The sequence below is a fragment of the Lepidochelys olivacea genome, assembly GCF_965140295.1.
Source record: "Lepidochelys olivacea isolate rLepOli2 genome assembly, chromosome: 14".
NCBI classification, from domain to species: domain Eukaryota; kingdom Metazoa; phylum Chordata; order Testudines; family Cheloniidae; genus Lepidochelys; species Lepidochelys olivacea.
Window position 1 is genome coordinate 25452191 of NC_140424.1, and position 25789 is coordinate 25477979.

The 25789-nt window shown below is 47.1% G+C and overlaps 1 protein-coding gene across 1 annotated transcript in view; it reads right to left on the minus strand.

The window, feature by feature from the left end:
• DNAH9 (dynein axonemal heavy chain 9) overlaps positions 1 to 25789 on the minus strand; it is a 387812-nt gene that overhangs the window by 326895 nt on the left and 35128 nt on the right. Inside the window, exons 11-17 of the mRNA XM_084647504.1 lie at positions 22746 to 22814; positions 20244 to 20370; positions 18043 to 18298; positions 14870 to 15111; positions 8588 to 8723; positions 2360 to 2556; positions 1838 to 2262 (exon numbers count right to left, since the gene is read on the minus strand). Of these exons, the coding sequence (XP_084503630.1) occupies positions 1838 to 2262; positions 2360 to 2556; positions 8588 to 8723; positions 14870 to 15111; positions 18043 to 18298; positions 20244 to 20370; positions 22746 to 22814 (1452 nt within the window). The remainder of the gene's footprint in view (positions 1 to 1837; positions 2263 to 2359; positions 2557 to 8587; positions 8724 to 14869; positions 15112 to 18042; positions 18299 to 20243; positions 20371 to 22745; positions 22815 to 25789) is intronic.

Below are 25789 nucleotides of genomic sequence, written 5' to 3' on the forward strand. Positions count from 1 at the left end.
CTGCTGTTCACTCAGTTAGCCTCATCACTGGCCAGCACGGGGAAAGGAAGAAGAACAATCCCTGCAGTCTCTGCTGATCCACCTAGTGGATCGGGGAACAGGCCAGAGACCATCCCCTCTGGTGGAACCCACAGTTCAGTTCAACTCCTCCTGTATCAAGTAGGGAGTTGTGGGGGATGGAGGGAACCCAGGCCCGCCCCCTACTCCAGGTTCCAGCCCAGGGCCCTGTGGATTGCAGCCATCTACAGTGGCTCCTGTAACAGGTGCATGACAGCTACAACTCCCTGGGCTACTTCCCCATGGCCTCCTCGCAACACCTTCTTTATTCTCACCACAGAACCTTCCTCCTGATGTCTGATAATGCTTGTAATTCTCAGTCTTCCAGCAGTACACCTTCTCACTCTCAGCTTCTTCATAGAATCATAGAATATCAGGGTTGGAAGGGACCTCAGGAGGTAATCTAGTCCAACCCGCTGCTCAAAGCAGGACCAATCCCCAATTTTTGCCCCAGATCCCTAAATGGCCCCCTCAAGGATTGAACTCACAACCCTGGGTTTAGCAGGCCAATGCTCAAACCACTGAGCTATCCCTCCCCCCTTGCGCCTCTTGCTCCCAGTTCCTCGCAGGCACACCACAAACTGAAGTGAGCTCCTTTTTAAACCCAGGTGCCCTGATTACCCTGCCTGTTTTAATTGATTCTAGCAGCTTCTTGATTGGCTGCAGGTGTTCTAATCAGCCTGTCTGACTTAATTGTTTCCAGAAAGTTTCTGATTGTTCTGGAACCTTCCCTGTTACCTTACCCAGGGAAAAGGGACCTACTTAACCTGGGGCTAATATATCTGCCTTCTATCACGTCTATCCATCTGGCCTGACTCTGTCACAACATATACACATATGCATACACACTTACTTGACATTCCTATACATAATGCCTTCCATCCAAGAAATCCTTCATTAATTAGGCCTTTAAACATCCCTGTAAGCTATAGTTAGTATGTGCATCATGATATCTACTTTTAAAGCTGAGGAAATTATTGGTAAGAAATATTTTATCTGACAGATTGAGACTCCTTTTGTGCTCTTGGAATAACCATAAGAAGATCACATTTTCCTCCAATGTATTTGCTCTTCAGGACTATCTACCAATCTTTAATGTGAATATTTTTTAACCCAACGGATTGATTTCAAACAGTCCTCTGTGAGTATTTGATAATCAGACTGTGTTCTTTTGTTGTAATTGGTCAAATAAGTCACATGGTATTGTTTCTCTTCCCTGACTGGATGAGTGAGCAGGCACTTCTGGCATTTAACCTATGTTAATTTAAAATTTCTTTCCTTCCTCACACTTGCGACTTTGAAACTCACCCTCCAGGATCCCTCATGCCAACAACCCTAGATGAAATGTTCAGAGAAAGGAAACACGAAAGAGCAAATTCATTTAAAACTTTAAGGAACTATGCACAGGAAATATCTTGCAGTATTAGCCCAGCTTTACGTGTGGGGGAGCTAGGTACAGACAGGATAAGTATAAAAACAATAGACAAACAGATAGAGCAAGTCCCTGGAATAACTGGAAGTAGGACCTAAGAGCCTAGCTCAGCAGAGCGCTGTCCTAGCCACTCAGCAGCACCACTCCCCCAGCCTCAGACCCAGTGCAAGGCCTCACGTCAGAGTAACACTTTCAGGGAATGCAACGTGTAGGGGACATGACGGTGCTTCACTCCTCAGGACAGTATGGGGTGGACAGAGAAAACAAATCCCACACTGCTCAGTGTAACCTCCTGGATGGAGCCCAATGAATGGAGATCTGGAGATGGGGCAGACAAATCTTTGTTACCTGTGTGTCACATGATCAATGAGATGCTGCTTAAACATCAGGCTCCACCTTTTGATGACATTCAGCAGGGATGCTTTGAAAGGCCGAGCATCAATTTTCATCCAACTGTCGAAGATGTTCACTGGTTCCAGGCGGTTGACTTCATCATAGATTCTCTCGTAGGAGTCAATTTGCTCCCTGAACTGATGCAATGTGGGAGGGCTCTCTGGGACTCCATTGTCCGCATGGGCTTCAATTTCTGCTGCAGTCAGGACGTGCCCATACAACAGGAACTGGCGTATGAATTCCTTCCTGTCATCCCCATAGAGGTAAGAGTAGTGGTCGAAGGAGTTGCGATAGCCATTGCAGGTTGACATCGTGTTCTGCACACGCTCCATGAGGCTGTGGCGCATGTCAGCTAAGTCACCCATGTCCTCCATATCAGCCTAGGAAATGACAGAGAGGCCTTGTGAGTGGATGCTCATCCAGAGCACACTTTGCACATTGCTGTGCAATAGGAAATCATGCACTGGGGCAAGAGACCTGATAGTGAGGGAAAACACTGTGCTCAGCCAGCCTGGACACCAGGGACGAGATCCGGTAGATGTCATTGAGGAGTCCTTCGACCATGTCATAGAAGCCATCGTTAGCACCAGGATCCAGCGCGGGATGGAATACCAAATCGGGGATCACCAGATCCAGCCGCACCTCAAACAGGGGAGCCAGTGCTGCCTTGGAATCTGACAGAGAGCAAAAGAGATGATGGGGTCTGGGCTAGAGTAAGACAAGAAGTGACTTTACTCCACCACCACGCCCCCCACCACGCCCCCGCCCCCACCTCCACCCAGTGGACACTAGAGCTGAACGAATAATTGATTGGTGGTTTCCCAAGGATCAGTGATCATGACCTGATTATATGCATTATGGGCAAACAGAGGACAGTTCCAACCAATAAAATAAATATATAATGTTTCAAAACACCTAATTTCCCCATGCTGAGAAAATTTAGAAGTGAAACTGACTGGGAGAAAACATTTAGACAGAAAAATCTGAATGAAAATTGGGAGTTCTTAAAAGAAGAGTTTATTAGGTTCCACAATCAAGAAAAGATGACAACTTTGGCTAACAGCCCATCCTCTTCAGTGATGATGGCAGCAATTAGTAATAAAAAAGCAACAAATAAACGTAAAAAAGCAAATATACAGCAATTAGTATAAATTACAAGTTATGAAGTGTAGAATATTGATAAGGGAAACTAAAGACTGCAGGGAAACTAAAACTGCAGAAAAACCTGAGAGTCTCTGGACTAAGTTTAGAAGTGTGAGCAACAAGGGTGATGCCAGGGTGGGAGTGTGCTATAGACCACCAGATCAGGGGGATGAGGTGGACGAAGCTTTCTTCAGGCAACTAACAGAAGTAATTAGATCACAGGGAGGACTTTAATCACCCCGATATCTGCTAGGAGAGCAATACAACAGTGCACAGAAAAGCAAGGAAGTTTTTGGAAAGCATAGGCAACAATTTCCTGGTGCAAGTGCTGGAGGAACCAACTCGGGGCAGAGCTCTTCTTGACCTGCTGCTCACAAACCGGGAACAATTAGTAGGGGAAGCAAAAGTGGATGGGAACCTGGGAGGCAGTGACCATGAGACGGTCGAGTTCAGGATCCCGACAAAAGGAAGAAAGGAGAGCAGCAGAATACGGACACTAGACTTCAGAAAAGTAGACTTTGACTCCCTCAGGGAACTGATGGGCAGGATCCCCTGGGAGAACAACATGAGGGAGAAAGGAGTCCAGAAGAGCTGGCTGTATTTTAAAGAATCCTTATTGAGGTTGCAGGAACAAACCATCCCGATGTGTAGAAAGAATAGTAAATATGGCAGGCAACCAGCTTGGCTTAACAGTGAAATCCTTGCTGATCTTAAACACAAAAAAGAAGCTTACAAGAAGTGGAAGATTGGACAAATGACCAGGGAGGAGTATAAAAATATTGCTTGGGCATGCAGGAGTGAAATCAGGAAGGCCAAATCACAATTGGAGTTGTAACTAGCAAGGGATGTTAAGAGTAACAAGAATGGTTTCTACAGGTATGTTAGCAACAAGAAGGTGGTCAGGGAAAGTGTGGCCTCCTTACTGAATGGGGGAGGCAACCTAGTGACAGAGGATGTGGAAAAAGCTAATGTACTCAATGCTTTTTTTGCCTCTGTCTTCACGAACAAGGTCAGCTCCCAGACTACTACACTGGGCAGCACAGCATGGGGAGGAGGTGGCCAGCCCTCTGTGAAGAAAGAAGTGGTTTGCGACTATTTAGAAAAGCTGGACAAGCACAAATCCATGGGGCCAGACGCACTGCATCCGAGGGTGCTAAAGGAGTTGGTGGATGTGATTGCAGAGCCATTGGCCATTATCTTTGAAAACTCATGGCGATCGGCGGAGGTCCTGGATGACTGGAAAAAGGATAATGTAGTGCCCATCTTTAAAAAAGGGAAGAAGGAAGATCCGGGGAACTACAGGCCAGACAACCTCACCTCAGTCCCTGGAAGAATCATGGAGCAGGTCCTCAAGGAATCAATTCTGAAGCACTTAGAGTAGACGAAAGTGATTAGGAACAGTCAGCATGCATTCATCAAGGGCAAGTCATGCCTGACTAACCTAACTGCTTTCTATGATGAGATAACTGGCTCTGTGGATGAGGGGAAAGCCGTGGACGTGTTTTAACTTGACTTTAGCAAAGCTTTTGATACGATCTCCCACAGTATTCTTGCCAGCAAGTTAAAGAAGTATGAGCTGGATGAATGGACTAGAAGATGGATAGAGAGCTGGCTAGATCTTTGGGCTCAACAGGTAATGATCAATGGCTCCATGTCTAATTGGCAGCTGGTGTCAAGCGGAGTGCCCCAATGGTCGGTCCTGGGGCCAGTTTTGTTCAATATCTTCATTAATGATCTGGAGGATGGTGTGGATTGCACCCTCAGCAAGTTTGCAGAGGACACTAAACTGGGAGGAGTGGTAGATACACTGGAGGGTAGGGATAGGATACAGCAGGAGCTAGACAAATTAGAGGATTGGACCAAAAGAAATCTGATGAGGTTCAACAAGGACAAGTGCAGAGTCCTGCATTTAGGATGGAAAAATCCCATGCACTGCTACAGACTAGGGACTGAGTGGCTAGGCAGCAGTTCTGCAGAAAAGGATCTAGGGGCTACAGTGGATGAGAAGCTGGATATGAGTCAAAAGTGTGCAGTTGTTGCCAAGAAGGCCAACAGCATTTTGGGATGTATAAGCAGGAGAATTGCCAGCAGATCGAGGGACGTGCTCATTCCCCTCTATTCAGCATTGTTGAGGCCTCATTTGGAGTACTGTGTCCAGTTTTGGGCCCCACACTACAAGAAGGATGTGGAGAAACTGGAGAGAGTCCAGCGAAGGGCAACAAAAATGATTAGGGGGCTAGAGCACATGATTTATGAGGAGAAACTGAGGGAACTGGGATTATTTAGTCTGCAGAAGAGAAGAATGAGGGGGGATTTGATAGCTGCTTTCAACTACCTGAAAGGGGGTTCCAAAGAGGATGGATCTAGACTGTTCTCAGTGGTAGCAGATAACAGAAAAAGGAGTAATGGTCTCAAGTTGCAGTGGGGGAGGTTTAGGTTGGATATTAGGAAAAACTTTTTCACTAGGAGGGTGGTGAAACACTGGAATGCGTTACCTAGGGAGGTGGTGGAATCCCCTTTCTTATTGGTTTTTAAGGTCAGGTTTGACAAAGCCCTGGCTGGAATGATTTAGTTGTGGATTGGTCCTCCTTTGAGCAGGGGGTTGGACTAGATGATCTCCTGAGGTCCCTTCCAACCCTGATATTCTATGAAAGACATCAGGGAAAAATCCATGGCTGGAAAGACCGAGGACAAAAAGGAGGTCTTTTAATAAGTATATCAGGAACAAAAGAAATCCTAACAATGGCATAGGTTCATTACTAGAAAATGATGGCAAAATTATTAATGATGCAGAAAAGGCAAAAGTGTTTTAAAAATTTGTCTTTTTCTGTACTTGGAAAAAAGCAGAATGATGTACTCATATCACATGAGAATGATGAAGAACTTACCAGCCAATTAGTAACTACGTAGGATGTTAAGAAACACCTACTAGGGATAAACATTTTTAAATCAGTAGGCTCAGATAACTTCCACCCAGGAGTCTGAAAAGAGTAAGATGAGGAGATCTCTGGCCCACTGACACTAATTTTGAATAAATATTGGAACAATGGGGAAATTCCAGAAGACTGCGAGAGTGCTAATGTTGTGTCAATATCCGAAAAGGGCAATTGGGATGACTGTGGCAACCATACGCTGGTTAGCCTGACATCAATCCTAGGCAAAGTAATGGAAAACATGATACGGGATTCAACTGATAAAGAATTAAAGGATAGGAATATACTTAATGCCAGTCAACATGGTTTTATGGAAAATTCTTCAAGTCAAACAAATTTAATTTCACTCTTTGATGAGATTACAAGTTTGGCTGATCAAGGTAACTGAGCAGACTCTGACAATCTTAAACTTTTATAAGACGTTTGATTTAGTATCACATGCTATTAGGATTAAAAAATTTGAACTATACAACATCAGGAGAGCACACATTATGTGGTTAAGGACTAGCTAACACACAGATCTCAAAAAGCAGTTGTCAGTAGGGAATCAGGACGTTTCTAGTGGGGCTCTGCAGGGATTGGTACTAGGCCTGATGCTGTTCCACATTTTCATCAACAACCTGGAAATAAATATAAAATCATTGCTAATAAAATTTGTAGATAACACAAAGCCTGGCAACGTGGCAAAGAATAATGAGAACAGTGCAGAAATACAGAGTGATCTGAATCACTTGAAAAATGGGCCCATTCAAACAAAATGTGTTTTAATACAGCCAAATGCAAGCTTACACGTTTAGGAACAAGGAATGCAGCCATCCCTGCTCAATGGGGGGACTGCATCCTGGAATGCAGTAACACTGAAAGGATTCAGGGATCATGATGCACAAGCAACTGAACACAAGTTCCTAGTGTGATGCTGTTACAAACAGAGTTCATGCGATCCTTGGATGTATAAACAGGGCAGTAGCACGTAGGAGTAGGAAGATGATTTTTACTTCTGCATACGGCACTGGTAAGACCAATACTGGAATACAGTATCCGGTTCTGGTGTCCACATTTTTAAAAGGATGTTGAAAATTTGGAGAGGGTGCAGAAAAGAGTCACACAAATGATTTGAGGCCTGAAGAAAATGCTGTACAGTGAGAGACAGAGCTCAGACTGTTTAGTTTACCAAAAAGAAAACTGAGAAGTGACTAAATTACAGTACAGAAGTGCCTTCGCGGGAAGGAAATACCAGGTACTTAAGGGCTCTTTAATCAGGAGGAGAAAGGCAGAACAAGAACCAATGACTGGAAGCAGAAGCCAGACAAAGTCCAATTAGAAATAAGACACGTTATTTTAAAAGTGAGGGTGATTAACCACTGGAACAAATGGCCCAGGGAAGTGGTGGATTCTCCATCTCTTCAAATCCAGACTGTAAAAGATGCTTTAGTCAAACACAAGTTACTGGGCTCAATACGGGGGTGACTGGGTGAAATATAATGGCCTGTATTATGCAGGAGGTTAGAAAAGATGATCTAATGGTCCCTTATTAATCACAGGGAGGAAAGTGCCTGGCATGGCAAATGCTGTGAAGAGATTAACAGAATTCACCATATGGTCATAGCAAGCAGAAGAAATACACTTTACTTGTGTCATCTCTGTGCTGCACAGACCTGGGGTGGGTGACTGGGACCAGATTTCCTCATGGGCCAGGTCTCTTATTCCATTTGACCAGTCACAAACTGGACCGTTGAGCCCCTCCTGGATGTGGAAGAGGGGGTCACGCAGTGCCTAGGTCCTTTGCAGATGGGAGAGAGGCTCTCACTGGTGCCAGCACCACTCAGCAGAGCTGGGATCACGACTCTAAATTACATTGTCCATCGTCCTGTGTGGTGCTCTCCACCCCCGGCCCATTAGCACTAATCTGCTCTACAGATTTCTCTGCCTCCACTCAGCTTATGTGAGGGCTCCACACGTTAATGGGCTTCTCAAACACTTGCTGCGACTAGCCAGCCTATGGTGATGCCAATGGTACAGTGTCAGTGTAAGCACAGAGGCAGACCGAAAAAGAGCATCTACTTGTCTCCAGGGAGAGTGTGAAACAGAAATCAGGCAACACAGTGCTATTACCCTTCCTCCGTCTGTGCTGTGTTCCTCCAGATGGGAACCACAGCCTGGTAACGCCTGGGTCTCGAAGGATATGCTACGCTGTAATTAAACACCTGCGGATGGCCCGCGTCAGCTGCCTCAGGCTGAATGCCAAGCCTGAATAGCTATACAACAATCTTATAGTCCCACAGCCTGAGCCCCGCGAGCCCGAGTCGCTGACATTGGCCAGCCACAGGTGTTATGTGGCAGTGTTGGCATACCTGGAGCTAACGGAAACCACGTACATGTGGAGACTCTCAGTGCAGCCCGGAGCCATCCCCAGGAGCTCTGACAGGGCAGCTCAGCACACAATGACTCCTGCTCTTGCTGCACAGCAAAACTGCACTCCTTGTCCAGCTGCCTCCCTCCTGTCCAGACACAAACACCTCCTAGTCATGGACAGCAGGTCAGGACGTTCCAGCTACACACTAGCAATGGAAACCTCGCTGAGAGCAGAGAGGGGAAGCCACCCTGACCTGAGAAAGGACAGCTCAGTTACCTGTGTTTTCCAGGAGGTATTTGAGGGAGCACTCAATAGCGTTAAAGAATCCATCCAAGATCATTTCATCCACATAATCAACGTAGGCTTCCCAAACTTCGGAGGTGGGGTCTGCGGCAAACAGACTCAGGTTTTCCTGAAAAAAAATGGAAGTCACCTTCAAATACAGCCAGACTGAATTCGTCTCATGGTAGAATGACCCACTGGACCTTTATTAAAACAACAGCTACAAATTAATAGAGAGAGATTAAGCAGGTTGATAGCCTTCAGGAAGACAGAGAGCAGATAGGAAGGATGGTCTAGCAGTGAAGGTGCTAACCTAGCATACAAGTGCCCTGGGTTCTGTTCCCTCCTCGAACACAGACTTTTGTGTGACCTTGAATAAATCATTTAGCCTCTCTGCACCGGAGTTCCCATCTCTATGATGGGGCTAATAGCCCTGCCCTGCCTCACAGGAGTGATTCAGATTGCTCTGTCTGACTGCATTGTCACCCCTTACTCCCAACACACCTTTCAGGATCCCTGGGTCCTACACACACCCATCACAACATGATCCAGTGCATTACATGCCCCAATAACAACTATGTGGGTGAAGCCAGACAATCACTCCACTCTCGAATGAACTCACACAGAAAAATGATAAAAGACAAAAACACCACGTCACCCATGGGTGAACATGTTTCACAGAATGATCACTCTATATTTGACCCCTCAGTCCGCATCCTTACAGAAAACTTGAACAGCACCTCCAAAAGATGAGCCTGGTAGTTTAAATTCATAACTTTGCTAGACATTAAAAATCATGCTCTTCATAAAGACACTGGATTTATGACAGGTTTCAGAATAGCAGCCGTGTTAGTCTGTATCCGCAAAAAGAACAGGAGTACTTGTGGCACCTTAGAGACTAACAAATTTATTAGAGCATAAGCTTTCGTGGGCTACAGCCCACTTCATCGGATGCATAGAATGGAACACATAGTAAGAAGATATATGCATACATACAAGTTGGAAGTTGCCATACAAACTGTGAGAGGCTAATTAGTTAAGATGAGCTATTATCAGCAGGAGGAAAAAAAAACTTTTGTAGTGATAATCAAGGTGGCCCATTTAGACAGATGACAAGAAGGTGTGAGGATACTTAACATAGGGAAATAGATTCAATATGTGTAATGACCCAGCCACTCCCGGTCTCCGTTCAAACCCAAGTTAATGGTATCTAGTTTGCATATTAATTCAAGCTCAGCAGTTTCTCCTTGGAGTCTTTTTTTTTTAAGCTTTTCTGTTGCAAAATTGCCAGCCTTAAATCTTTTACTGAGTGGCCAGAGACATTGAAGTGTTCTCCTACCGGTTTTTGGATGTTTTGAATGTTTGCAACAGAAAAGCTTCAAAACCAGACTCCAAGGAGAAACTGCTGAGCTTGAATAATAGATCATCTTAACTAATTAGCCTCTCACAGTTTGTATGGCAACCTCCAACTTATCTGTATGTATGTGTATATATATCTTCTTACTATATGTTCCATTCTATGCATCCGATGAAGTGGGCTGTAGCCCACAAAAGCTTATGCTTTACTGGATTTATGGTTTATTAAAACAATCTGCAACCCACTAACTCCCCTTTTTGTCCTATGACTGCAGAGGTATTAATGGGCCAATTCACCTTGAATGGTCTCTTAGAAAATGTGCTAACTACTTATGCTAAGCAATCTATTCCACCATTTATTTAGCTGGGACACTGGTACCTTTCCCAGAGCTAAAGAAGACCTTTGTGTAGCTTGCAAGGTTGTCTCTCTCACCAACAGAAGTTGGTCCTATAAAAGATACTACCTTACTCACTGTCTCTCTAACCCAGTGGCTCTCAAACTGTGGGTCAGGACCCTGTTTTAATGGTGTTAGACTTGCTGGAGCATGGGGCCCAAACTGAAGCCTAAGAGCTTCAGCCCTGGGTGGCAGGGCTCAGGTTACAGTCCCCCCTCAGGCTGAAGTTCTTGGGCTTGGGCTTTGCCCCACCCCCACCCCAGTGCAGGGCAGTGAGGCTCAGGCTGTGGTCCCCTCTCCTGAGGTCATGTAGTAATTTTTGTTGTCAGAAGGGGGTTGCAGTACAATGAAAATTGAGAACCCCTAACCAAAGGCAAAGTGTTGCATTTGCTACAGAGGGAGGTAAGGGAAGCTGTAACAGACACCAGTGACCTCCGGTAGAATTACTCAGGGAAGGGCCCTTTGTTTCCCGCTTACTATTTTCCTGTCATATCACTCTCTGTGCTTTCCTCTCCATAAAAAGAAAAGGAGTACTTGTGGCACCTTAGAAACTAACCAATTTATTTGAGCATAAGCTTTCGTGAGCTACAGCTCACTTCATCGGATGCATACTGTGGAAAGTGTAGAAGATCTTTTATACACCCCCCCACACACACACACACAAACCCACTCTCCTGCCAGCCCCCCCATGTCTAACCTCTGGTCCCCCACCTCCCCAGACTACCCTGGACCTTTCTGCCTCTCTCTCCCCTTCCCCCCCCCTCCCCCATGCACACAGTGAGGTTGTGACAGGAGAGTGGGTTTGTGTGCGGGGGGCGGGTGAGAAAACCTGGATTTGTGCTGGAAATGGCCCAACTTGATTATCATACACATTGTAAGGAGAGTGATCATTTTAGATAAGCTATTGCCAGCAGGAGAGTGGGGTGGGGGGAGGTATTTTTTCATGCTTTGTGTGTATAAAAGATCTTCTACACTTTCTACAGTATGCATCCGATGAAGTGAGCTGTAGCTCACAAGTATTCCTTTTCTTTTTGCGAATACAGACTAATGCGGCTGTTACTCTGTTTCCTTTCCATGTTATTAGTGCCTTGATTGTAATGCTGCTGCCTTTGGAATCGGTAATAGATTTCTGAGCAGTGAAGAATATTTCAGCCGATATAAAGGCTCCTAGGAAATATCCAAAGGAGGATGATAGGGATGCAGGCACATTAGAGGAATTCCTTGCCACAGGCTGTGTTCTGATGGGAAGTTGATGAAAAGAGAGGGGCTTAGCACTGAGAACTTCCCTTCTGCATTTATATACCTGAACTGGGCCCACATCATAGAATCGTAGGACTGGAAGGGACCTTTAGAGGTCATCTGTGCTCATGGCAGGACTAAGTATTATCTAGACCATTCCTGACAGGTGTATGTCTAACCTGCTCTTAAAAACCTCCACTGATGCAGATTCCACAACCTCCCTAAGCAATTTATTCCAGTGCTTCACCACCCTGACAGTTAAGAAGTTTTTCCTAAAGTCCAACCTAAACTGTCGTTGTTGCAATTTAGGCCGATTGCTTCTTGTCCTATCCTCAGAGGTTAAGAACAACAATTTTTCTCCCCCATCCTTATAACAAACTTTTATGTACTTGAAAACTGTTGTCATGTCCCCTCTCAGTCTTCTTTTTTCCAGACTAAACAAACACAATTTTTTCAATCTTCCCTCACCTCACTCCAGGTCATGTTTTCTAGACCCTTAATTATTTTTGTTGCTCTTCTCTGGATATTCTCCAATTTCTCCACATCTCTCCTGAAAGGTGACACCCAGAACTGGACACAATACTCCAGCTGCGGCCTAATCAACGCAGAGCAGAGTGGAAGAATTACTTCTTGTGTCTTGCTTCCAACACTCTTGTTAATACATTTCAAATGAAGTTTGCTTTTTTTGCAAGTGTTACACTGTTGACTCATATTTAGCTTGTGATCCAGTATGACCCCCAGATTCCTTTCCACAGTCCTTCTTCCTAGGCAGTCATTTCCAATTTTGTACGTGTACAACTGACTGTTGCTTCCTAAGTGGAGTACTTTGCATTTGTCCTTATTAGAGTTGCCAGGCATCCCATTTTCAACCACAACGCCCGGTCAAAAAGGGACCCTGGCAGCTCTGGTCAACACCGGAGCAGGACTATGGCTCCATACAATTCCCGGAAGTGGCGGCATGTCCCCCACTCTGGCTCCTAGATACAGGGGCAGCCGGGCAGCTCTGTGCACTGCCCCCACCCCAAGCGCCGGCTCTTTAGTTCCCATTGACCGGGAACCGTGTCCAATGGGAGCTGCGGAGGCAGCGCCTGCGGATGGGGCAGTGTGCAGAGCCACCTGGCCACACCCCCACCTAGGAGCCAGGGCGGGGATATGCTGCCACTTCCAGGAGCTGCCTAAGGTAAGCACCGCCCAGACCCTGCACCCTTCACCCCCTCCTACACTCCAACCCCCAGCCCTGAGCCCCCTCTCACACCCAAACTCCCTCCCAGAGCCTGAACCCCCTCCCACACCCCATTCCTCTGCCCCAGTGCTTGGCCCCTCCCGCATCCAAACCCCTTCCCACACCCCAACCCCAGCCCTGAGCACCCTCCCACACTCTGAACCCCTCAGCCCCACCCCCCTCCTGCACCCCAAACCCCTCAATGCAAGCCCCACCCCAGAGCCTGCACCCCCAGCTGAAGCCCTCATCTCCTCCCACACCCCAAGCCCCTGCTCCAGCCCAGTGAAAATGAGCACGTAAGCGCAGGTGGGCAAGAGCAAGCAACGGAGGGAGGGGGGATGGAGTGAGTGAGGGCAGGGCCTCGGAGAAGGGGTGGGGCATCGGGGCAGGGGGCAGAGCAAGGCTGCTCGGTTTTCTGTAATCAGAAAGTTAGCAACCCTAGTCCTTATTGAATTTCATCCTATTTACTTCAGACCATTTCTCCAGTTTGTCCAGATCATTTTTGAATTCTAATCCTGTCCCCCAAAGCACTTGCAACCCCTCCCAGCTTGGTATCATCCGCAAACTTCGTAAGTGTACTCTCATGCCATTTTCTAAATCATTAATGAAGATATTGAACAGAACCGGACCCAGAACTGATCCCTGTGGGACCCCACTCAATGTACCTTTCCAGCTTGATTGTGAACCACTGGTAACCACTGATAATTGAATAGTCAGAGTTGTGTATCTTTGGAAGGGCCTTTCTCTGGGAAAAATCCCATTGGCTCAAGCTATCTATATGAGCTACTTACACAATCCGCATTCCCATAGTATCTGAGCACCTCACAATCCAGTGCATTAATTTTCACAGCACCTTGCAAGGGAGGGAACAGCCATTGTCCCCATTGTACAGATGCAGACCTGAGGCTCAGAGAGACTTAGGGCATGTCTACACTAGCACTTTTGTCAGTATAACTTCTGTAGCTCGGGGGTGTAAAATAAACACACCCCTGAGCGACGTAAGTTACACCAACAGACGCACCAGTGTGGACAGCGCTTTGTCAGTGGGAGATGCTCTCCCACTAACACAGATACCACCACTCATTGGGGGTGAATTAATCATGTCAATGGGAGAGCTTTCCCAGCAGCACAGAGCGGCTACACGGGAGATCTTACAGTAATGCAGCTGCGTCGGTACAACTGAGCTGCTGTAAGGTCTCTAGTGTAGACACGGCCTAAGAGATTTGACCAAGGTCACACAGAAAGTCTGTGGTAGAGCAAGGAATTGAACCTCAAGTCTCCTGCTAGCACTTTAACCACTGGACTAAACCCAAAATGTATGTCACCTCCTCTGGTCAAAGAAGCAGAGACTATTCTGGTTCTGGGGACTGAAATTACACATTCTTGGGAAATAATTCAAAATGTGCAAGTCAGACTGTTGATTAAACAGCTCAACAGCACTACAAAGAGATTCAGAGTAATAGAAAATATAACAGTCAGAAAAGCAGAACAAAGACTTTTGGACTGTCTTTCAGCAGACTTGCCAGATGGGGCTGTTCCTCTTGCATTAATTTAGTAGCTAAATCTGAGTCGATTTGACACTTGAAATGCGAGCCTCCTCCCTGAGCCATGAAATCGTTTAAAGTGCCTGCTCTAAAATCTAATCACCAGGTGTCAACAGAAATTTTGACCCCGGAACAAACTCTGCTTATCGTATGTTTATTGTTACTGCTTGGAGTGCAAGTGAGGGCAGAAGTCGGGAAGGCGATGGAAACGATGGATTTGGGGTTATGGAGCCACATGCTCACTGAGCGGACAGGGGCATAAAACCGACTACAGTATTGCCAACACTGAACATCCAAAACCAGGAGACAGGTCCCGCACAATCATGAGATTGCCTGAAAAATCAGGAGATTCTTTATATTTGCCTTCTGGATTTTGGTCTTTACTCAAACTTTTCTCCAGAATCATGAATACTAGAAACTTGGTGGGAAGAGAAGCAGGCTCTATGGACAACCAATACCCCCCAGCAGCATTCTGTATCTGCTCTGTAGCACGGTAAAACTGTGCCAGGACTCTCTTCACCTTCACCAGCGCATGGATTCTCAGCCCCGACTCTTTGATGAGGTTGTAGCGCTTTTCTAGCCGTTCAGGCCGGTCATCCAGACTGAGCACATTTTCCTTTTTCCCCTCTTTCCTCTCAAAAATCGGTGAGACCCACGATCTCATGATGCTCTGAATCTCCTCGACATTGTCCTTGGCTTTCTGGATCCTTCGCTCAAGGTCATGAACGCTCTCGATCACCACGGAGATGTGCTCCCACAGGCCTTTTCAACAAATAAAGAGGGTTTGGCTCAGGCTCTGTCTATGCTACAGACTTCTGCCGGCATAGCTACGTGGGTGCGGAGAGGTGTGATCTCTGCCTGACACAGCCGTGCTGGCGGAAGCCCCTCGTGTAGACACAGCTGTGCTGGCGGAAGCTGCACTTTTACCAGCATAGCTTGTTTCATGTGGGGCACTGGAATCAGCAGTACCAATCGAAGTGCAGGTTTGCTGATACAAGCTGCACCCACTCCAGGAGTGCTTAGCTGGCACCGCAGACTGGTGTTGCTCTACCAGCAAAGGGCTCCTAGTCAAGACACTGCCTGAGCATTTTCATAGCAATTCAGCAGGGCTTGCACATATTCTCACTTCGGATTCTGTTAGGAAATGCTCCTGAATTTTCCTTATGGTCACACGAGTCCCCCATGACCACTGCATAGGTCCCAACATGGGGCAGAGCTAGCCCTGAATGCCAGACACCACCAAGCCTCGTATCACCAGCAAGAGGGTTGTTGGTCTCTCCCGGCCTTTCCCTAATTCTTTTCTCCTGACAAGAACTCACAATAAAGGCACCCTGCTTCCCCTGGTTTCTGCCAACAGTACTGTCTGTGTTCAAGCCAGGCCCACAGACCCTGCTTCCAGAAGTGGGAATGCCCCTCTGACCAGAGCTCTGCTGGAGAAGCAGCAAGGCACGGGGGACAGAGTATCCTCTGTGTGCAGGGTGTCACTGAAGTATCAAAGACAGGGCAAATCCCAGAGCTGGGAGCCAGGCCAAGCAGGGGAAATGTTCAGGGGAGAACAGGCTTAACAATGGTTCTCCTACCCCAGCCCTGCCCCTCCCCAGGCTCACTCTTGCTGTGCTCCCTCCTGCCCCTGGAGAAGAGAGACACCCACATCACAGCCCCTCAAAATTCTCCCCTCCCCCATCCCTCACACAGAGGAGCCCATTAGGATTGCCAACTTTCTAATCACAGAAAACTGAATACCCCTGCCCTGCACCCTACCCCAAGGCCCTGCCTCCTGCCCCATCCCTTCTCCGAGGCCCCACCCCCACTCACTCCATCCCCCCCTCCCTCCGTCACTCGCTCTCCCACCCCCACTCACTCATTTTCACCGGGCTGGGGCAGAGGGCTGGGGTGTGAGAGGGGGGTGAAGGCTCTGGCCGGGAGTGTGGGCTCTAGGGTGCAGGAGGGGGCTCCAGGCTGTAGCCGAGGGGTTTGGAGTGTGGCATGAGGCAGTGGGTTGGGGTGCGGTAGGGGGTGAGGGCTCCGGCTAGGGGTGCAGGCTCTGGGGAGGGGCCAGGGTTTGGGGTGAAGGAGGGGGTTCTGGGTTTGGGGGTGGGGCCGAGGGGTTTGGAGTTTGGGAGGGGGCTCTGGGCGTGGGCTCCAGGGTGGGTCCAGAAATGAGGGGTTCAGGGTGCAGGAGGGGGCTCTGGGCTGGGGGTGTGGGCTCTGCACTGGGGGTGTGGGCTCCAGTGTGGGGCCAGAAATGAGGGGTTCAGGATGCAGGAGGGGGCTTTGGGCTGGGGGTGTGGCTGAGGGGTTTGGAGTTTGGGAGGGGGCTTTGGGCACAGGCAGAGGGTTGGGCTGTGGGAAGGGGTACAGGCTCTGGGGTGGAGCCAGAAATGAGGGGTTCAGAGTGGAGAGGGTATTCCAGGCTGGGGGTTTGGGTGAGGGAGAGTGTTAGGGTGCAGGCTCCAGGTGGCACTTACCTCAGGTGGCTCCCGGAAGCGACCGGCATGTCCCTCCAGGAGTCGCGCAGAAAGCCTGCCAGCCCCGTTGCGCCGGCAGTGCTGCCAACCAGACTTTTAATGGCCTGGTCAGCGGTGCTGACCAGAGACGCCAGGGTCCCTTTTTGACCGGGCATTCTGGTTGAAAACCAGACACCTGGCAACCCTAGAGCCAGTTCCACTGCCAGGGGACCCTGCACAGCCCCGGGGGTGGGGCTGGATTTGCCCCATGAGGCCTTCTGGCCACCACCACAGCTGCCAGCACATGCTCAGCCCAGCATGTGGGCTTCTCCATCCCAGTCACAGCAAGCGCTTGCATTTAGAGGCAGGTGACTCAGGGGCTGACATGGGGAAGAAGCTCCGTCCCAGGCTTTATGTTCTGTCTGAAGCGAGGCAATTTCTCAGCACCTGATCATCCCCAAAAGGTGGTTTTGCTTTGGAGAGTCATAAGAGCAAAAGTACTTCTGGTCACCCCATGGATTTTTGGAAGGAAACGAAAGGGCATCTTCCACCAGTTCATTTTCAAATGGGAATATTCACCACCAGGAAACTGTTCTATTTGCACTTAAAATTAACGAGGTAAGAACTGACGTAAAAGCATCCTGAGGTAATGGTGCATATGAACAGCCTGTGCATTATTAATCGTACTCTTCATTTCACGCTTCTAGAAAAAAATCTATTTGCTGCAGTGACCTTTCCTGGGAATAATCAGGCATCAGCGCTGCACAGGCCTCCCTGGCTCTAGAGGGGTTCAATCACTTTCCATTCTGGTGTCAGAGCACCACTGGAAGAGTGACCAACCGCCCCAGAAATCACCACTCTGGTACCCCCGAAAGCAGCACCTCCCCATAGCAGTTGTTAGCAGCACTGGGGAGACCATACAGCAGGGTCTCACTTTTCTTGTGTTTCAGCCATCCAACTGCTTTATTTTTAGCAAATTAAAGAGGTCAGTGACAACAGCCCGTAAAACGGCCCTCCTCCAATGGTAACACTGCTTTTCTCGTGAGCTTTCAAATGTCCTTAAACACAAAGCTACCAGTCCCAGACCCTCCTCCAGATGCCACAGTGCCCAGGAAGGGAGTGGATGGCCATAGTGGAGGAATGTGAGCACATGTCCATGAACACATCTGACCTGGGAATCCCAGCTGAGGAGTAGGAGAGCAATGACTCACCTGCACCTCCCCAATCAGTGGGTTTGTGGACTTACCTTCTGTCTTCCAGTTCAGTGTCTCTTCTGCCTCTTTCAGCCTGGAGTCAATATCCTGCAGCTGCCCCTGCACCAGAGGGTATTCCACCTCGAGGACTGTCCTCAGGATCTTATTGTACCCATTCACCATCAGCTCCAAGTTAGCCACCAGCTTCCGGTACGACTCCTTGGAGGAGTAGATTTCTGCTGCTGTTTCGGGGATGCTCTCCACCTGGTTTGCCTCCAGATAACTCACTTCCCTGAGCACTGAAATCAGCTAGAAAACAACCAGTGCAGATAGACTCATTGTGATAGGGTGTCCACCCCCACACAGGCCCTGAAGGGGTTAAGGTGCTCAGGTGGGCCAATTACCTACCCAGGCTGCACCTGGACGAGAAGCCAGGGAGCAGGGATTGATTAAATGAGGCTCAGCTAGACAGAAAGAGGAGGGGCCTGTATAAAGTCCAGGAGCTGAGGGCAGAAGGAGGCTGCAGAGTAGCCTGGAGTCACTCACTGGGAGAAGGGAGGTGTGTTTTGAGCAACAGAGGCATGTAGCCTACAGTTCTCCCTGGGATGAGGCAGTTGTGTGACTGGTAAACTCAGAGAAGGGGAAAGAGCCAGAAATTATGGCAAGGCTCAGGGAAAAGCCAGTAAGGGCCAGGATAGAACAGACTTTTGGTGCTGACTTGAGGGCCCCTGAGCTGGAACCTGGAGTAGAGGGTGGGCCCAGGTTTCCCTGCCAGCTACTAGGGAAGTGGTGCAAACCAGACAGTGGAGAGCAGACTGCCTGGGACAGTTTGCCCAGGACAGCTTTGATACCCCAGAAGGGGAGGACCATAGTGACCTGGCCAGAGGGCTGAGTCACAAAGAAGAAGTTGCAGCTCCTGGAGTGAGAGGGGCCACAGGGCAAGACAGGACAGGTGAACAGACTGCCAGAGGGGGTGCAGCACCTGGAAAAAATTAATCCCCAAAGCGGCCAGGGGGAGGCACCCTAGTGGTGAGTAGACCCCATGGACTCATTGTTTCTTCTGATGACACCTACAGAACTGCAGTCCAGGGACTGACCCACTCACCTTCTCTCAGTTAGCTGACACTTTTCTAATTCTGAACATTTTTTAGTTTTCAAAAGCAATGATTTGGGGGTGGCTTTTTACTTATAGGGAAGCTTTTCTCTGACAAGTGACCCACAAATGCATCGTACTGAATGTCTCCCACCAATCTCTATACCAATGTACTTTAAGAACAAGTAACAAGATGGTTTTTCTAGCTGCCATCCCAGCAAATTCCTTGCAACCCCTGAAAGCCATGCTGGGCATGTTCCTTCTCAAACATCGACCCAGTGACACCTGTGCAACCTTCTCACCTTCATGGAATTTGCACAGGTGTAACTCATTGGAACTTAGCAAACAATTTTCTTGATGATGCACAAAAAGGAATGGACTCATGCTTCCCCCCCTTTGAGCTATGTGGTCTCTGTGATGCTAATGGGAATATCAGAAAAACAATGATAAAAACTGAGGTTATTTACCAGTAGATACAACTATAAATGCACAGAGAGCAGAACCGAAAACCTCTGCTTAGCCACATGGCCAGCTTCAACACAAACTTCCTATAAACAAAATCCTCTTTCCCCTACCCCCAACTAAAAATACATCAGAGCCAGAGCCCCTTTGTGTGCTTCATGGACCCTGCCTGGATTTTCTGTTGAATCCATCCCCAAGGACATATCCTGTTTTATACCACTGAAAAAACAGGTCACCCTAACACAAGGACAGTGAATTCTTAAAAAGAAAAGGAGTACTTGTGGCACCTTAGAGACTAACCAATTTATCTGAGCATAAGCATTCGTGAGCTACAGCTCACTTCATCGGATGCATACTGTGGAAAGTATAGAAGATCTTTTGCATAGTAAATTCTTACAGCATGAAGCATGCAGGCTCCAAAACAGCTGAATTAGGATTTGTGTATGAGGTACACAGGAATTTCCACTGGAAGGATTCACTTTGAATATGATATTTAACAGGAGACATGGCCCAGGAGGAGGAGAGTAAATTCAAGTTGTCTGTCAGGGAAGATGCTGCATGGTGCTGGGAATGCACTTTTAGCAGAGTGGGTCCAATGCATCTTCTTGAACCCAGGGTAGCCCCAGTGAAATACAGTCACGTGACAGGGTGCAATGTGCAGTAAGTCTTGCAGTGAGATTAATTATCTTCATATTTTACCTGCAGATCAAAATTGACTGTGATCAGCTTGGTCTCTGGATCTCGTCTTATAACTGGCCGGGTGAGATTATACTGTGATTTTTCAGACACTGTCTGGGACCAATCCTTATAGAGCTTCTCCTGATACCTGCCAGAGACAACGTTCATCAGGCATCTGCCAGTCAGCCAAAGAGGCAGGTCTGAATGAAAGATAAACCTACTTCACAACTCAGAAATATGAATGAATTTTAAGAAAAAATATCCCACAGCACCTCCACAAAGACCAAACCTGCAAATACATGCATGAGGAAACTGGGAAAATGCAAATCAGAAAGTCAAAGATTTCAGGTAAGATATTCAAAAGCACCTGAGTGATTTAGGAGACTAAGTCTCATTTTCAAAAGTGCCACACCAACAGATTTTCAAAGGTGTTTGGTCCCCAAAAGCTGCAGATCGGTGCCTGGTGGGATTTTCAAAAATGCCTAAAGATGTTGTGTGTTTAACTACCATCAATGTCATTGTTGACAATCCCACTAGGTGCCTATCTACATCTTTAGGCACCTGTGAAAATCTGGCTCTGGGGCACTTAGGAGCCTATGGGTATGTCTACACTTTGAGCTGGGGGTATAATTCTCAGCTCAAATTGACATACGTGCAGTAGTTCTGAATGAGCGAAAACAGCAGAGTAGCCATGAGGGCATGAACGGTGGGAGGAGCTATCCTCCCTGCATACAATCCCATCAGAAGCACTAGGTAGGCATGCAAACAGCTAACCCCTCCCACCACTCGCCCAGCCATGGCTACACTGCTATTTTAGCATATGCTGGTATGTCTCTTTGAGCTGGGAATCACATCCCCCGCTCAGAGTGTAGCCGTATGCTAAGTTTCTTTGAAACCAATGGGACTTAGGTTCCTAAACGTTTAAGTTGCTTTTGAAATGGGGACTTAGGATCCTGGACTGTTCTGAGAGTTCTATCCCGTGTCATGACAGCTGGCACTGTTGAACCATTATTTGAACATTTCTAGCCCCTCAGCTGTTAGGAGGAGGACACTGAAATCTGGCAGGCTGGTAGAATCATAGAATATCAGGGTTGGAAGGGACCCCAGAAGGTCATCTAGTCCAACCCCCTGCTCAAAGGAGGACCAATTCCCAGTTAAATCATCCCAGCCAGGGCTTTGTCAAGCCTGACCTTAAAAACCTCTAAGGAAGGAGATTCTACCACCTCCCTAGGTAACGCATTCCAGTGTTTCACCACCCTCCTAGTGAAAAAGTTTTTCCTAATATTCAATCTAAACCTCCCCCACTGCAACTTGAGACCATTACTCCTCGTTCTGGTAGTCCTGAAGTCAGACAGGGTTTCATGGGGACAGTGAAAAGCAGCTATCTAGATTATGCCTAATTATACGCCATACAGTCTCATCATTTGTGTATGTGGAGTTTGCTCACCTACTGAAAGTTTATAGCAGCACTTCAGCTTCTGCTAGGCTGTACCGCACATGCTCCCTGGCACCAAGGAGACTCCTGCAGCATTCCCAAGACATCAAAGGGGTTGTAATTCCATATGGGGCACAGTCAAAAAGTTTCTTCCTCCTCCTTTCACCACCAAACCGAGGTTTGGCCTAGAAGCTTGGAGCATGGTGGGTGGCACCTTGATGGAATGAGCTTTCCACCAGTGAGAACTTCTTAATTCGGCCAAGGCTGGATTCTCAGTTAATTGCATTGCCAATTAACACATTCCTGAATGGTGAAATTTCACCCCAGTAACAAACAGCAAATCTTCATATACTTACCCCACATGAAAAGTCACAATTTTTGATGGAAAATGGCAGGTTTTTACCCATAGTAGTTAATATTAATTTTTGTGGGAATCACTCCACAACTGGGGCAAAACCACAAGGTATTCTGAGTTTTGGGAAGCCGGTAAGAGGATGTTTTTCCACATGGATGAATTTCTAGTCCTAGTTGAGTGTCTAAGAGGAGAACATAATGTTTGCCCTCTGTACACTGGTTAGTGCTACCATGGCAGAGCTGTGCTGGGAAACATTGTCAAGAGATCCACACTCCGGATCCGTCCTGAAGGGTCTTTTATAGGGATTCTTGATTTCATGTTGTAATTAAAACGTCTACCCTTTTCATCATCCATTTAAGAGCCAGCTCTTCTAATAAGTCTGTATCAGGAGAGATACTCCAAGGAGGCCAGCCCTTTATTTCTCATTAGCTGATTAACATCAGAAAGCGATTCTGTGATACACACCTGCCAAGTGAAAACCTCTGGAAAACAAGCCAATGCAGAACAAAATAATACAGTGCTTCTAATCACAAAAAAACAAAACCAAAGGCATCCGATTTAGAGACTACAAGTGCTTAATGCAAGCTACAAAGTAACAGATTGGCTGGAAGCTAGGGCTCTGCTCCAACGCCCACGGGAGTCAACAGGAACCTTTGGATACTCCTGTGATGTGCAGCTGAATCAAACCCTTATATAAGATAGGGCTAAGTTAGGGCTAAGTGAACAGACTTACCTTTCTAGCAACTGTACCATGTCTTTGTACTTCTGTATCATTCTTTTTCCTTCAGGGGACTCCAGGCAACTATCAGTGGAACAGAGGCATTGTTACACAATGGATGGAAACTGTAGATTACCTCCTTGTTTCAAACACATTTTTCTGAAAGCATTTCATGCCATGGGCAGGTGCCATTTTAACAATCCTGGAGTTTTAGATTCTATACATGTGCTTTCATTTAAGATTAAATCTAAGTGTATTTGAACTCTTCAGGGCAGGGATTGTCTTTGTTCTGCATAACAGGGCCCTGGGTTTTGACAGGGGTCTCTAGGTGCTACAGTAATACAAATAATAATCACAGATGATTTATCTGCCTTCTCTTAAATGTTTTTATACTGCTAACGGCTCAGGTTTAAGTGCAAGACCCATGCCATTCTTAATGTAAGGTTCATCACTTTTTTTTTTTTTTTTTAAATACCCCACATGGCCAATATGACACTTGGGGGCTCCCAGCATTGCAATTCTGCAATTCCCCCATTCCCCGGTTCTCCCCTTCTACCTAGCCTTAGTGCAGCGCTATTGAGCGTGGCAATTACCCTACCTCCCCCCAGATGCCACTGCCTTATGGAGCTCATGAGTGCCATAGCTCTTTGACTCTCCTAGCCTCTCTTTGCCCAGCAGAGCTTGGACGGATTGCAGACTCTTCACGTCCCCAGCTTGGATTGCCCTGTGCAATGTAGGAGAGAGCTCCAGCATTCCCATTTCTTCATCTGCATTTTTGGTGGCTGAGAGTTTTGCAGAGCACCCCCACAGCTGTACTCTCTTTGTGATGCCTGGATTACTGTACCAAGCAATAGCAGGTTTAGTACATAAGTCTTTACAGTTGGGACTTTTTAATTCACCTTTGTCCATGTTTTAGTCTTATTTAAATCCATGTAAAGTTTGAAAATCAAGCTATTTTGTTAAACTAGAGAGAACCAAAAAAGTTAAATGCTACGTAAAATGTCCCAAGTGTCAGACTGAAGCATCAATGGCTTGCAAATGGCCTGATCAGCTGCCTTCAGCCTTTAAAAAACCTTTGATTGTACCCTGGATGTAAACCCCAACCTCAACTCCTCAGCAGTCACGAGAGGGGAGAAAACGGAGCTCAGGAGCAGCTGCCTGTGTCCTGACTCTCCCTTTGGGATTGTGGGGGAACAGGTGGGGTCTGGGCAAAGCTGAGACTGAGAGGACTGCGTAGGGGGCTCTGAGGAAGGCAGATTGACCTGTGATAGAGCCCGTGTTCCAAGCCCTCAGGACGGTGGCCTAGAGCACTGTGGGATTGCACTGGGCAGACTTTGTACAACTACAGTGCCTGTGCTTCCCTTACACAAGAACTAGCATTGCAATGCCTTAAAGTGAACCACTGAGGGCTCAGGCATGTCATACAGCTATTGCACTGGACACACCTGTGACACGCTGGAAGCATAGGCGTGATGTGTTTCATGTGGTGTCCATGCAAATGCTCTCTAATGTAGAGAGCCTGAGGGTACCAGTCCAGTGCTGTGCTGTAAAGGAATGGCTAGTGACTGAATTCAGATGGAATTTTTTTTTCTTTACAAATGTTCAGGTTTATCATCAAAAAATGTGAGGGGCTTTGGTTTTTTGATGAAAATCTGAAATTTTTTCACAAAAACCAATATTTTTTTCACAGAAATTTGCATTGAGTTGAAAGGCCAGTGTCTGCCAAACAAAAGTTTTGGACCAGCTGTAAGTAAGGCCCAGAACTCCTTCACACAGATCACTGTGCAGTCACCTTCCCGGAAAAATATTCACATATGTCAGGGCCAGATCTGAACAAGGCTTCCTCACCCCACCACAAATGCCCTGAGCTAGTCAGTCCTCATCTTCCCTTTTTATTTTTATTTTACCTTACAAGCTGCACGTCTGCTACAGCAGCCTCTCACCTACAGCTGGAGGGCAGGTTATTAGCTGAGCCTAATGGAGTGAACAGAATCTGTATAAAATGCAGATCTGGCCTTTCTTTGCGGTGTATAGCATTTGCTGTGAAAGCTTCCAGGGAATGCAATGGATTTGGGTTATGTGTATGGGGCAGTGGGTACGGGCTTCCATTCTCACCCTGTTAATGTCTTTATTACTACAAACTAGTAGTATAGTTAGGGTTGCAGCACACAGGCTATTGATAGCAAAACACTGGACAGAGCAAAGGGAATGTCTTATTAGAGGACTGTTTCAAAAATGCAGACTCATCACAGTTTATAATCCCTTCTAGCAAGAACCAGCAGCCAGAGTCACCCCACGCTCCAAGGTAATGCCAATGGAGTTCTTTCAACCGTCATGAACCAAAACCATCAAACTCCTTTGCTTAGTTGCTTTCTGCTTCCTATGGCTTTATCAGGTGTGCCTACAACCAGTCTCAGGCCAGTAAGAGATGAAAGCAGCCAGTATGTGGGGACTGTTTTTACTAGATGACCCATAAATAACAAAAAAAGAAATGTTCTGATGGAAAAAATTTCAATATCTTCCAGGTTTGCCCCTTAATGGAGCAATTGTTTTCAATCCTTCTCATTTGTGGACAAGCAGCACCCCCACTGACCTCTGCCAATGCACTTCAATCCTGACCCTTAGCCCCCTTCCTATTTCAAACCTGGAAACTCCACACAGTTCTGCCAATGCTGCTCGGTCTAGTACTACAGCTGTCCCTGCTGCAGCAGTGCAAAACCCCTTTCCCTTCACAGCTCTGCCAAGGTGCCTTAATCACAACCTGAAGCATCCCTATTGTTCTAGTCCTGGGCTCCTCTTGAGCAGAGACTATCTATGCAGGATTGTATAGTGGTGGGGAAAAGGTCCAATAACTCCTTCACTTCGAACCTAAACCTATGTTTGAAAGCTGATAAGCCCTGTGCATCTACCCACTGTGCCTCTTAATCATTTTACAACCAACCCAATTAAGGAACTTATTAAAAAATGATTTCAGGAAAGCTGAAAACACAATTGTAATTACTTCTCCATGACAAACACACTTTACCTTTCTGGCTAAAAAAGGATTTTTAGCTCGAACT